Source organism: Emiliania huxleyi (genome assembly GCF_000372725.1).
Source record: "Emiliania huxleyi CCMP1516 unplaced genomic scaffold EMIHUscaffold_516, whole genome shotgun sequence".
NCBI lineage: Eukaryota > Haptophyta > Isochrysidales > Noelaerhabdaceae > Emiliania > Emiliania huxleyi.
Window position 1 is genome coordinate 47,035 of NW_005198128.1, and position 11,745 is coordinate 58,779.

An 11,745-nucleotide genomic window follows, 5' to 3' on the forward strand; every position below is an offset into this window, starting at 1 on the left:
ACCCCCCACCTCTGCACGCGTGGCGCAGGCGTGCCAGCTCTGCAAGCTGCCCTTCATGCTCGCGCAGCCGCAGACCGGCGGCGGCTCCCTCTCGCAGCAGCTCATGGCGCGGACCAACTACGCGTCGACCAACAATCTGCGCAAGCACCACTGCCGCCATTGCGGCCGCGTCATCTGCGCGAGCTGCTCGCCGCGCCGCTGCGTGATTGCAAAGTTCGGATCGTCGGCGGAGGCGGCCCTCGCCGGCCCACGCAGAGCGCCCCGCCCGCGCCCCCCTCACCGCCGGCTCTGCGTGACTCTGTAGGAGCGGGTCTGCCTCCAGTGCGAGAAGCTGCTCCTCGGGAGCGACTCCGCTCGCCCCAGCTCCTGATGTGAGGGTCGCGCTCTCGCCCGCAGGGGAGGGCAGTGCGCCTGTGGCCGTCGTGGAGGGTCCGGAACGAAGGGTGAAATCTGAAGGACGGGTGTCAGACCCGGCACCCGCGCCTTTAGTTTGCTCAAAAGGTGGGGGAACGTGCATACCGCCGTTTTCGGTTAGCGATGCATCGCTCGCCAGCTTTCCCAACCCACACAATTACACAGTGAGCGGAGCCCTTGTTACACCGACGCGTCTCGTCGCACCTCGCTTGGCCAGACGGCCGAGCTACCCTGGCGGTGACGGTCACGACGCGCCGGCGTCGGCGCCGGCGATGGCTAGCAGTAGCGCCACAGAGGCGACGGCGATGAGCGTGCCGAAAGCGAGCCCGACTAGCGAGGGGCGAGTGCCGCCCTATGTGTATAGTGAAGGAGATTTGGGATGGGCCAGGAGGCAGAGAAGGGAGGAGACAGAGAGAGACGAGCCTGCTCGGCGAAGGTGGCAGGCGGCGGCCGTTTGGGGATAGCACGTGGTGCTCCGTCCGCGTCGAGGACAATCTCTCGCACGCCTGCGAATGGCTCCTCCCCCGGGTCCGCAGCTTTTGGCGGCTGCTGCTGCGGCTGCTGCCTTCGGGTCCGCTCAGCGGCAAACTGTGCCGCGAGCTCACCGGAGTCCTGCTGCTGCATCAGCGCGCTGCGTGACGGGCTGCGCCACGCTGGCCGCTGCACGAGCGCTGGGAGCACAGCGATCATGAATTCTGGCGTACGGCACGGCAGCCTTTGCCTTCGAGCGCGATATGTCGGCAGGCCACGGAGGATTTCTTTTCATCCGTCATCGCTGCGGGTGCCGCGACACGAGAGGTGGAGCGCGGATACATGTAAAAGGAACACGTCGTCTTCCGGCGCCGTGCTCGCTGCTCGGCCACATGAGGTGAAACGGCACTCACTCCCAAACACAACTTTCTCTGCATGCTAAAGAGAGAGATAGGATAGAGACGCATGTCGATTTTGACTCGACGGCGGCATGGAGGCATCACGTCTCCATGCCGCCGTCAAGTCGGAGCCAGTCTGCGGCGACCACAGCGCTCACCGCAGGGATATGCGAGCATTTCAGAGTGAAGCGATTGCGGGGAAGGCGCTGTTTGGCAGGTGGTGCAAACAGGTGCGGACAGCTGCGGACAACAGGTGCGGACAACTGTGATGGGACCAACAGAACAGGTGTATGTTTTTTTTGCTTGGCCGGACATCATGCTGAAATTCTGCAAAAACCTGACCGGCCCCTGCCCTGCCCCTACCTACCTACCTACCTACCTACCTTACTTATGGGGAACTAAAAAAGAAATCACGGGATGGGTGAAGGTGGGGTACTATACCAACTAAAGTGATGGCTGGTGGTACTATCCTGCAACCACAGTCCTTCCTGTGACATGGCAGGCCACTCTCAAGCCCTACAAGCACCAGATCAACGACTTGGGGAGGGTTGACATCGTGATTTGGCCGGAAAAATTCTTTTTCTGCTGTGAAAATTCCGGCGTGAGAGAGGGAAAAACCCGACGGGAGGGCCCAGACCCTACCCTACCTACCCCGGCATGATGTCCGGCCAAGCAAGAAAAGAATACACCTGAGCAGGCAAGTTTCGAAGGAAACGAAAGCGCCTGGTGGGATTGGCTGTATGTCGACCTTGGCGCGCCTCTCCACATTTGCAGCGTGAGTGTCACCTTTGACAATGCGTACTCCAAACGATACGAGCTGTGGCTCGATGAGGGAAGCGAGGGCTCGTTGTATAAGGAGGCAACTGTGAACGTGTCAGCCGACCCAAATGGCCATCCGGTGGAGACAGACCTGGCCGGGAATGCCGTAGCGCATATTGTTTGGTTCCTTTCAAAGGAGAGGGGCACTGCCGACCCCGTCTCAGGCTCCCCCCTCAAGGAACTTCATGGAGTGGAAGTGTGCCTTCTCCCAGCCGAGCCTGAGGGGCGCAAGGCGCACACGTTGTGTGTGCGCGCGCGGCGTCATTGGGCGCACAACGGCGCCGGCCCACATGAGCACGGCATGGCTGGGCGGCGCACCAGTTCTTCTTGTCGTCCCTGTCCGGCCCTGGCTTCAGGGCCGTGTAGCCAAAGGCGAAGCCATTGTCGGTCGAGACGGCGTCCATGTCCGAGCACTCATGGCCGATAAAGTAGGAGAGCGCGCCCGCGTACGTGGGGCGGAAGGTGTCGGGCTCCACCGTCCACGTCGGCTTGAAGAGGACGGGCGGGTCCGAGTCCTTGTTGGCCTCATACCCGTATGCAGCGTTGAGGGCGCCCTTGGCCGCAAGCACGGCCGCCGTGCAGTTCATGTCCGGGACGCCGTCCGACATGTCGCCGATCCACGCCACGCCGATGGAGACGATGGCATTTTGCCACGCCGCTTGCGCCTGCGCGCGTATTGCGACTGCGCACTCACGACCACTACACAGGTTCGCGCTGGGCATCGGGGCGTGCGAGCGCTGGGCATCCGACGCGGAGCGTGCGAAGGGCACCTCTTTCATCCCGGCCTCCGTGACGCAGCCCGTGGGCTTGGGCGAGAAGCCCTGGGAGGCGGCGATCAGGGAGAGCATCTGTTCCATCAAAAAGCTTGAGTGATGAGTCCCGCGGAATTCGAAAATCGGCGCACCTGTTCCTTTACCCATCTCACAGTAGAGGTGTCCGTTTTTATTATGGCATCGTCGCCGTCGTCGTCGTCGCTGTCGTGGAGAATGGAGGACTGGCGCGGGCCCTCACCGGCCTCGCCATCTTCATCGCCGTTTTCGTCGCCGTCCTCGCCCTCGTGGATGGTCTCGGCGGCTCCCCCTCGTTCGCCCTCGGCAGGGCACCGCCGCCGACGCTGTCGAGAAACGGCGACTCGAGGGGCGGGGCCTCGACGCTCTCGACGACGCCGCAGCGGCGCGCAATCGCGGGCATGGAGCCGCCACCCACACACAACGATCGTTGGTTTGCGGTTGGAGTTTGTGCGCGGGAGAGGAGCCTGCGGCGCGGCGGACGGCTCGGGGCGGTCGGTCGGTCGCGCGTCGGGGCGCGGCATGGGCGCCCGGGCGCAGGCGATGGGGGGCGCGGCATGACTGACAGCTCTGAGCGCGCCTTCGTCTCTCGAAGGTGTGAAAAATCGTGAGGGTGTGAAAGCCCTTTCGCGTACGCCGTCCACCGTCTCCAGCGTCCGGAATTCGTTGCGGCTCCGCTCCGTGCGCGTACGTATCACCTCTACTAGCTAGCATCCACAGTCAGCCCGGCGCATGCAAGCCTCGTGGTGCACACCAAGACGTGGAAGATCGAGGGTCTCGGCGGCGTTCACCTCTAGGAGACAGACGGGCTCTCTACCTGTGTCGAGGCCTCACAAAGCTAAGGCCACATGCCGCTCGCCCGTGCGACGGCCCGCTCTGCCCAGTAGCTCGCGTGGAGGCCCAGGGGCGAGATGGGCGTCCGCCGGGAAGGGGTGTCCGGGTCAGTGGACGGGGTGCTCGGCTGGCTCCCTGCCCTGTCCGACTCGGCCGCCACCGAGACCATCGTCCCACTGCCCGACTCCGCCTCCTCGTCCGTGGGCGCGATGTCAAAAGAGGTGGGCGTCACCGGCGCCTCGACGTTTCCGGTGAGGTCCGCGACCTGTTGCGAGAGGAGAAGGAGGGGCTCGCGTGAGAGCGCGTGGGGTGAGAGATCTCAGCGTGCGGAAGCGTGAACAGCCATGCCCAACCGTGATATCGTGGAGCATCTGCGACCGGCTACGCGCGCGGGACTGTAGCCAAGGCTGCCGAGATGCTCCGAGACCTGCCTGCCGACTTGCGTGAGCTCGCGCTCCGCCTGCTCCGCGACGAGACTGACGGTCAGGCTGCTCTGCAGACTGGGGGCAGGGGTGGGCTGAGCGGCCCTCGAAGCAGCGACAACGCCTTCGAGAGCCTCACCCGGGCCAGGGCGGGCCCGCGCATCATCGGATGACGTGCTCGCGGGCTCGTCGTACTCGTCGGGCTCGAGCATGTCAGAGTGTTCGTTGAGCCGCCCGCTGGTGTCACTGCCGTACACCACGTCGCAGTAGGCGCCGAAGACGGCCAGGCAGAGGACGAGCGTCGCGCCAAGGGCGAGGCCAACCGTCTCGAGCGCCCGACGTGAGTCGTGCCAGCTCCCCGCAACCGCGGTGACGACGAGGACGGCGAGGATGCCGATTGCGGCGACTGCGACGGCAGCGCGAGAGGTCTTGTTGGCTGCGCCGCTGCCTTGCCCGATGGCATCGTCGCCGTCGTCGTCGTCGCTGTCGTGGAGAATGAAGGACTGGCGCGGGCCCTCGCCGGCCTCGCCATCTTCGTCGCCGTCTTCGTCGCCGTCCTCGCCCTCGTGGATGGTCTGATGCGAGGGCTCGGCGGGCGAAGGCACTCGCGGCGGAGGGCGGCTGGGCCTGCCCAGCAGCGCCACGAGAGAGGAAGCGGAGAACCGGTCGTGCCAAACCGCGTCACGGCTGCCCCGCAGCTGCGCGGCGGATCGGTCCCAGCTCGGGGGCGCCACCCCGCTGGTCGAGAGGCGGCTGGCGGAGAGGCGGCCAAAATACGAGGAGAGGCGGCCGGTGCCCCCCTCGTAGGCGTGGCCGCCGACGTAGTCGTACGAAGAGGTGCGGCCAGAGATGCGGGGCGGTGAGGGGAGCGCGGGGTCGCGGGCAAGGGAGAGACGCCCAAGGCGAGGCGCGTCCACCTCAAAATCGTGCTCGCAGAGCGAATGGCGCGAGCTGGCGGGATCGAAGCGCAGCGCAGACGTGCAGTCGGTGCTGCGGCCACACACCGTGAAGAAGTCAATCAGGCCGCTGTGCTCGAGGTGGCTGCCGCTCTTCTCCCTCGGCGGCTCCCCCTCGTTCGCCCTCGGCAGGGCACCGCCGACGACGCTGTCGAGAAACGGCGACTCGAGGGGCGGGGCCTCGACGCTCTCGACGACGCCGCAGCGGCGCGCAATCGCGGGCATGGAGCCGCCACCCACAAAGATCGTGAAAATGATGCACACCATCGTCGCCTGCAGCATCGCGGTCGAGTCATTCTCGACCGTCTCGTAGTCGCACGATCCAAAGTCATGCGCAAAGCCGCCGCAGCGCTCCGGAAAGTCGAGGCGGTGCCGCGAGCTCGAGGCGATGGCAAAGGCGACGCCGCCGCGGAGGCCGGCGCACCACACCACGCACGCGTCCCCGAATCGCAGCCGCGGCGGCCTCGTCGAGGGGGATCGCCGCTCGACCAGGTTGGCGAGCTGCGAGAAGAGAAAGACGTGGAGGCGGCCGACGTAGCAGCAGAGGATCGCGACGAGGGAGAGGCGCCACACCTGTGATGGAGTGTCTGTGGGCCGTTGAACTGAGCAGCGTGGCTGGCTGGGAGAAGAATGACGGCACGGCGGCGGGTGAAGGCGCTTTGGGCGGCGTCTCCGCCTGCGAGGTGGTGGCTGCCTCGCCGCCTGGCCGGGGAGGGGGGGGGTGCAAACGCACCATTCCCGCGATGGGCAGCAGCGGAAGGGCCATCCCAAGATAGACAAACACGGACTGCTCCGCAACGAAGGCCAGCACCTTGTAGAGCCCGACCATCAAGGCGACCGCTCCGTCGGAGAGGTTGTTGCGCGTGTAGATGGCCATCACGATGCCGCAGAATGCGATGGCCTAGGGGGCGCGCGAGCGGAGCCGGGCGTGGCGCGGCGCGGCGGCGGCCGCGCGGTGGTATAGTGGTGGTGAGAGGCGGTGCGGCCGCGTGGCGGTGTATTGGTGGTGAAGAGGGTGCGGCGGCGACGCTCACCACCACCCCCGAGAGCCCTTTCGCCTCGGCCAGGAAGTAGGAGGCCCACGGAAAGGTGAAGGAGAGCGCCGCCTCGAGGGAGGCGTCGCCGTGGCGGTGGACCTCAAGTTGCTTGTAGAGCAGTGCCGACAAAGGAAGCTGACGCACGCCGCAGCGACGCTAGAGGTGGTGACGGGCGCGTCGTGAAACGTCAGGAGCGTCTTGGTGAGCACCAAGGCAGCCGCGTCGTTGAGGATGGACTCGCCGAAGACCATCGCGAAGACGTGCTGCTTGACGCCCAGCTTGTTGAACGTGGCGAGGACAGCGACGGGGTCGGTTGCCGAGACGAGCGACCCGAAGGTGAGCGAGGCAAGTAGGCTTAGCGGGTAGCACAACCCCACCTACTACAGAAACGGAGGATGCGCCCCGTAAAAGAGGGTGGGAGGACGGCAAAGCCGCTGCCAACCTGGCCGGCGGTGTACAGCAACGTCCCGATGACAGAGGTCGAGCACAGAAGGCCCAAGAAGGCAAAGAGGAGGGTCGGGAATAGCGACGCCTGAAACGCGTCCACATTCAGGTTGAACGCGGCCTCAAAGATGATAGGCGGGAGCAGCCACGTCATGAAGAAATCCTCGTCAAATTCTAGCGGCCCCCCGTCATCCATCATGACGTGTTGGTCATCGGTCAATCCGAGCGCGCAAAGGGAAAAGGCTGCGCCGGCGAGAATGCCGAGGCCTGACGAGAATGGCGAAGTCGACAGCTGCGTGCGAGGCCATGCGCTCTGCTCTGGTGTGCTGGTGCTGCTGGCGTTGCTGGTGGCTTCTGCCTGTGCTAGAGCCGTCGGGGGTGTAGCGTGTAGAGAGTTATGATATCGGCGCCTCTTTTTTCCTCTTCTTTTTCTAATTTTTTTTTCGCTGTTTGTTCACAGCCCACGGTTCCCTGGCGCCGCTGTTGATTGTTCATCTTCACATGCATGCTCTGCACACAAACCCTCGACGAGACACCGCAGCGGAGGGGAGGGAGAGGCTCGGCGAGGGAATGGAGAGGGTGGGGGAGCAGGGGAGGGAGCGAGGGAGAGAGATACTGGGGCTGGGAAGCGAGGCATGCCGGCACCCTGCGGAAGCGGTATGCGCATGAGGCGAGGAGGGCGGCGAGGGCGAGGAGGGTGGCGAGGGCGGCGCTCCAAAGCTTTGAGACGCGATCGGCAAGAGAATTCTCGCACCGACAGTCATTGGCGCGCGGCGATGCGGGCGGCAAAGGTTTGGGCGGAGACGTGCTGCTCGGGTGCGCAGCCACAGGAGAAATCGGGCGGAGCAGCGGCGGCGGGAGCGTCGACGAAGAAGCAGCCGCGCCGGCGGCCAACACGAGCGCAACGCAGCGATGCGCCATATCACTGCGTCGTGACTGCGACGACGGGCCAACTTGCGCGCGTGACAGAAATACAACAGTCGCTGCGGAATTAGGAGCGCGTTACCGGATCACGTTTTAATAGATTTTTTGCCAGGGTGCCAACCTTTTCTTCGAGCAGCATCCTGTCGGTGGGGCACCATGCTTAGGTTAGGTTAGGTAGGAAGGTGAAGAACAGTCAGGCTCGGACTGGACACCAACCAGCGCGGTATGGGTGGACGCGAGACAGATGATGACGACACGCGTGAGCGACACACAGACACACACAAGCTAACAAGACACACTGCGTGTGGCTTCAATAAAATAAAATAATCACCGTGTATCAATCCGCCGCGTGACGCACTGCGGCATGCCGCACTGCGACATGCGCGCAGCTGCACCGTTTCCCTCCGGACACCATCGTGAACTCGGTGGCCTGCGAGGACGCGGTCAGCACCGCGCCGGATCTCTCCTGAGAGCCGGCGCGGATCGCGGATGCAGCTTAAGGCTCTGCCGGCGGATCTGTGGCCTGGCGTATGCCAGGCTGCGGGTCCAAAGTGTCCCGGCGCGGCGCGCGCCACCGCCCCTGGCGCGGGGCGGGATGTCAGTACGTGAGTACGGTGTCCCTGTCCCTGTGCTCCACCTTGGCTTGAGTCAGGCTTCGGGCCTGGCCTAATCGCTCGCGCGCGGGTGTGCCTGCTTGGCTCAAGCCAAACAGCAACAGACACTTTATGTGGATGGCTCTCTCTCTGATGCCCAATGCGTGCACTCGTCCCTCTCGGTATGTGTCTTAGGTGTATTGTTGGCAAATCAAGACACAGAGCTGTATGTGTGGGTTCGTGTGTGCGGGGGCCCTCCTTGTCTCTGCCTAGACAGTGTGAGGTAGCACCAGCCGGCCTACCTACCTACCTACCCTTACGAATCAATCCGTCCAGAGCGAGCCGAGGGATTAGCGCGAGAACGGCTGTACAATGCTCCGTGCATCCTCGGTCGCCTCTGCGCGAGTCGGACGATCCTCGAGACTGCTGCTCCGACCAGCGCTCGCGCGGGGGCTGTGCGCCAAAGAATCAACATACGTTCAAAAGTGCACCAGGGATACTAACCCTCACGAATGGGCCGTCTTCAGCAAGGCAGCAGTCGCCCGCTGCCCGCCCGCAGCCGCCTCTCTCCCGGCACCACGGCACGGATGGAGGATCCACCTTGCCCGTAGAAAGCCTGGGCGACACAGGAGTCGGAAGCGTTCGCTGAAAGCTCACCCGTCCTACTCCCCTGGACAGATGGACATCAACCATGACGGTCAGCTCCGTCGCACCCGTCGCGCCTTGTTGTTATATGAGCGGCCCACGGCGGTGGCGATCGGCTGCAGAGTCACGTCGCTCGCACGCCCTCCGCAGGCACCATCACCATGGCGGAGATCAAAGACATGTGCCGCAAGCACGACATCGACATCATGGCCGACGTCATTTGCAAGTGCTCGCCTGTAGTCGTCCGTTCCCTCCCTCACTGACCGCGCGCCTCTGTGGGTCAACACCTCCGGTCGTGAACGCCCGCCGCTCCACTGGCAACCCTCTGTTCTCCGCCACGCCGAGGAATCGCACACGACACGCCACACACACCACGCACGCAAGGCACGCGTGACTTGCAGGTACCTGGACGATGACGGCTCGGGGAAAATCAACTTTGATGAATTCTGCGCGCACTACGACATGATCCAGATGGCGCGCAAGTCCGCGCGCCTCAAGCAGTGGCACCGCACGTACGGGCTGGGCGTCGCCGGCAACGTGGCCGGTCACATGGAGCAGGCGGGCGAGGCGGACAAAAAGGAGGAGGGCGTGGACGACAAGACCACGCCTCCGGAGGGGCAGAAGACGCCGGCGGCGATCTTCACGTTCTACGCGCCGCACCCTCACAGCGTGGACGAGAGCGCCGACGAGGTGCAGCAGCCGTCGCGAATGAGCCGAGAGAGAGAGAGAGAGAGAGAGAGAGAGAGAGAGAGAGAGAGAGAGAGAGAGAACTAGAGAGAGAGCGCGCGGAGAGGATTGCACCGCCAGCGCAGAGGTGCGGCGGCACCACCGCCGCCACGGGCTCTCTTCCTAACGCCTGCACAACCTGCGCCGCAGGTGCTCCACCGGCTTGAGGCGTTCCCTGTGGCGACAGCTGTCATCGAGTACCCAAAGGCGGGAGGGCACGTTCAGGCCTGTCGCCTCCCCTCCCTCCGCCACCTCTCTCACAGCCTCTGATCTCGCAGCCTCACTGCCGCTCCCGTCACTGGCGACGACCCTCCTTCGCCGCCCTCCCTGCCGCTGCCTCGCAGGTTGAGCCTGAGATGGGGATGTATGCAGACATTGTCTACAGCGCGGACGGCTCGAAGGTGGAGCGGCTCGTGCCGAGGAAGGTTGCTGCCTTCAATGACTGCTCCATCCGCAAGCTTGACGGTGCGGGCCCGCAGTAGAGCGGCGGCGACGCGCGCCCGCAAACGGCCACCGCTCCTCGCCCTCATTCTCAGGTGCGGACAAGCTGAGCATGAAGAAGAACTGGGGCAGCTCATCCAAGGGTATCTCGATCCGCAGCTTCCCAATCACCAGCCTCGACCCGGGCACGCTCGTCGACCAGCTCGTCCTCACCTCCTACATCAAGTCGGGGCCGAACCACGTTAACGACGCCATCACGACGTGAGCGACCTCCTTCTCCCTCTCCTCCACCGCCGTCTCCCCTGCCACGTCCCCTACCCCACAGATGCTCCCCCGCCCCCTCCCACACACACCACCCCTACCACACCATCCCGACCGCCCTCGCGCGCCAGGCCGAAGGGGGCGATTGTGAAGTACAGCGAGGACGCGCCTGCGCGCAACTACATGCTTTTCGGCCCGGCTTTGCTTGACTGGATCGTTGACCGCATCAACTTCCAGGAGGACACAGGTGCGGCTCCGGGGGAAGGGGGTGGGGGGGGCAGCGAGCCACTTGCTCCACACTATGAGACTTGTACCGCACTGCCCTTGCACGGACAGATAAATGGGAGCCCGTCTTCCCGGTTATGAAGAAGAGCGAGTACCCCACGAGCATCTGGGTCGCGCTCGGCGCTGGCGAGTACACTGAGTGGGGGCAGAAGAACTTCCTCCAGCCAGGCGACGAGTCGCTCGTGATCATCTACGACGAGAAGAAGTACCCGAACGGGCCGTCCGAGCTGGAGGTGGCGGCGCTGATGGACGAGTACCCGGCGCCGGATGGTATCATCGCTGTGCACCAGACCTTCGTCTAAAACTCAAGGAGAGGGCCGGGCCGCGGTACCTGCGCGGACAGAGAATAGCACGTACACATTGGCTCGTCGGTCCCACATTGCCCCACACAAGCTACATATGTGATAGGTAAGGTAACGTAAACTTCTCGACACACATGTGATGTCGGCACACAAAATGAACATACATTTTGGAGAAGTGGGGTGCCACCTCTGCCGTCGGTGTCACGAGAGATATCGGTGGGAGATGCATCACAGGCATCACGCTTGCCACACTCAATGATCGCGGGGACCCCCCCCCCCCCCCCCGCCGCCGCCGCCGCCGCCGCCGCCGGTCTCCCGCGCCCTCCCGCCCCACACCGAAACACAAACCGCGCCCCGTTCTTCTGCCTGAGAGCGCTGAGGACTGAGCACACTGCACCGCGTGTGCCCCCCGCGCTCAGTATGCTGGGCCGGTCGTCTCTCTCCTCGCCGCGTCAGCGACCCCGCCTCTCTCTTGACATCCCTTCACGGAGGGTCAGTCCGTCTCCGCGTCAGACCGGTGGCGGAGATCCGTCTCCGGAGGCCAGCCGAAGCTTGCGCTTGGCGCCTGCGGCCACGCCCGAGGCGGCCTGCTCGTCGTGCTCCAGCTCTGCCGGGCGCCTGCGCTTCGCGCCGGGCGCGTGCGGCGGCGGGAGCAGCGCGCCCATGACGACGTCCTGCGGCGAGGTTGCGCCGCCGTGGAGTCGGCGCTGCCTTGCGGAGTACTCCTCGCAGAGGACGCGCAAGTTGATGTTTGGGACGAGAGTCTTGGACTGGAGCGGCTTGCGCGTGACCGGCGAGACGGCGGCCTTCTCTCTCGTCCAGTACGCCTCGATCGCCTTCCGCTCGTAGCTCTTGCCTGCGGAATATGACGCGGCGTGGGGTCACGCGCGGGGAGTTGGAGCATGTGGAGCGCAGAGCAGCTTCTCGCCGTCGAGCGCGACGACGGGGTCGGTCATGAGCGCCAGCGTGATGCAGCATGTGGGCT

The 11,745-nt window shown here is 64.6% G+C and overlaps 4 protein-coding genes across 4 annotated transcripts in view; 2 read left to right on the plus strand and 2 right to left on the minus strand.

Moving 5' to 3' along the window:
- Window positions 1-370, plus strand: part of EMIHUDRAFT_246553 (hypothetical protein) — a gene marked incomplete at both ends in the record, with an annotated part of 1,163 nt that extends 793 nt beyond the window's left edge. The window contains 2 exons of the mRNA XM_005766331.1: window positions 29-202; window positions 305-370. Coding sequence (XP_005766388.1) covers window positions 29-202; window positions 305-370 — 240 coding nt within the window. The remainder of the gene's footprint in view (window positions 1-28; window positions 203-304) is intronic.
- A 288-nt stretch (window positions 371-658) lies between these two features.
- Window positions 659-1,104, minus strand: EMIHUDRAFT_246554 (hypothetical protein; the record flags this gene model as incomplete). Its single annotated transcript, XM_005766332.1, has 2 exons — window positions 659-744; window positions 882-1,104. 2 exons carry the CDS (start codon window positions 1,102-1,104, stop codon window positions 659-661), a joined length of 309 nt encoding a protein of 102 aa, XP_005766389.1.
- Window positions 1,105-5,835: 4,731 nt separating this feature from the next.
- Window positions 5,836-6,782, minus strand: SHE1 (sodium/hydrogen exchanger; the record flags this gene model as incomplete). Its single annotated transcript, XM_005766334.1, has 4 exons — window positions 5,836-6,003; window positions 6,137-6,208; window positions 6,310-6,516; window positions 6,582-6,782. Coding segments are annotated over 4 exons (648 nt in total), but the record flags the coding sequence as incomplete, so codon positions are not given.
- A 1,661-nt stretch (window positions 6,783-8,443) lies between these two features.
- Window positions 8,444-10,904, plus strand: EMIHUDRAFT_370963 (hypothetical protein). Its single transcript, XM_005766333.1, has 9 exons — window positions 8,444-8,631; window positions 8,779-8,797; window positions 8,896-8,971; window positions 9,147-9,435; window positions 9,622-9,696; window positions 9,816-9,936; window positions 10,008-10,173; window positions 10,305-10,420; window positions 10,510-10,904. The coding sequence occupies exons 2-9, from the start codon at window positions 8,779-8,781 to the stop codon at window positions 10,758-10,760; spliced, it is 1,113 nt and encodes a 370-aa protein (XP_005766390.1). The 5' UTR covers window positions 8,444-8,631; the 3' UTR covers window positions 10,761-10,904.
- The last annotated feature ends 841 nt before the right edge of the window (window positions 10,905-11,745 follow it).

Coding starts and splice junctions, on each gene's coding strand:
- EMIHUDRAFT_370963 (XM_005766333.1), top strand. Junction 9,697..9,815: donor AGGCGGGAGGGCACGTTCAG/GCCTGTCGCCTC, acceptor GCTGCCTCGCAG/GTTGAGCCTGAGATGGGGAT. Junction 10,421..10,509: donor CAACTTCCAGGAGGACACAG/GTGCGGCTCCGG, acceptor TTGCACGGACAG/ATAAATGGGAGCCCGTCTTC.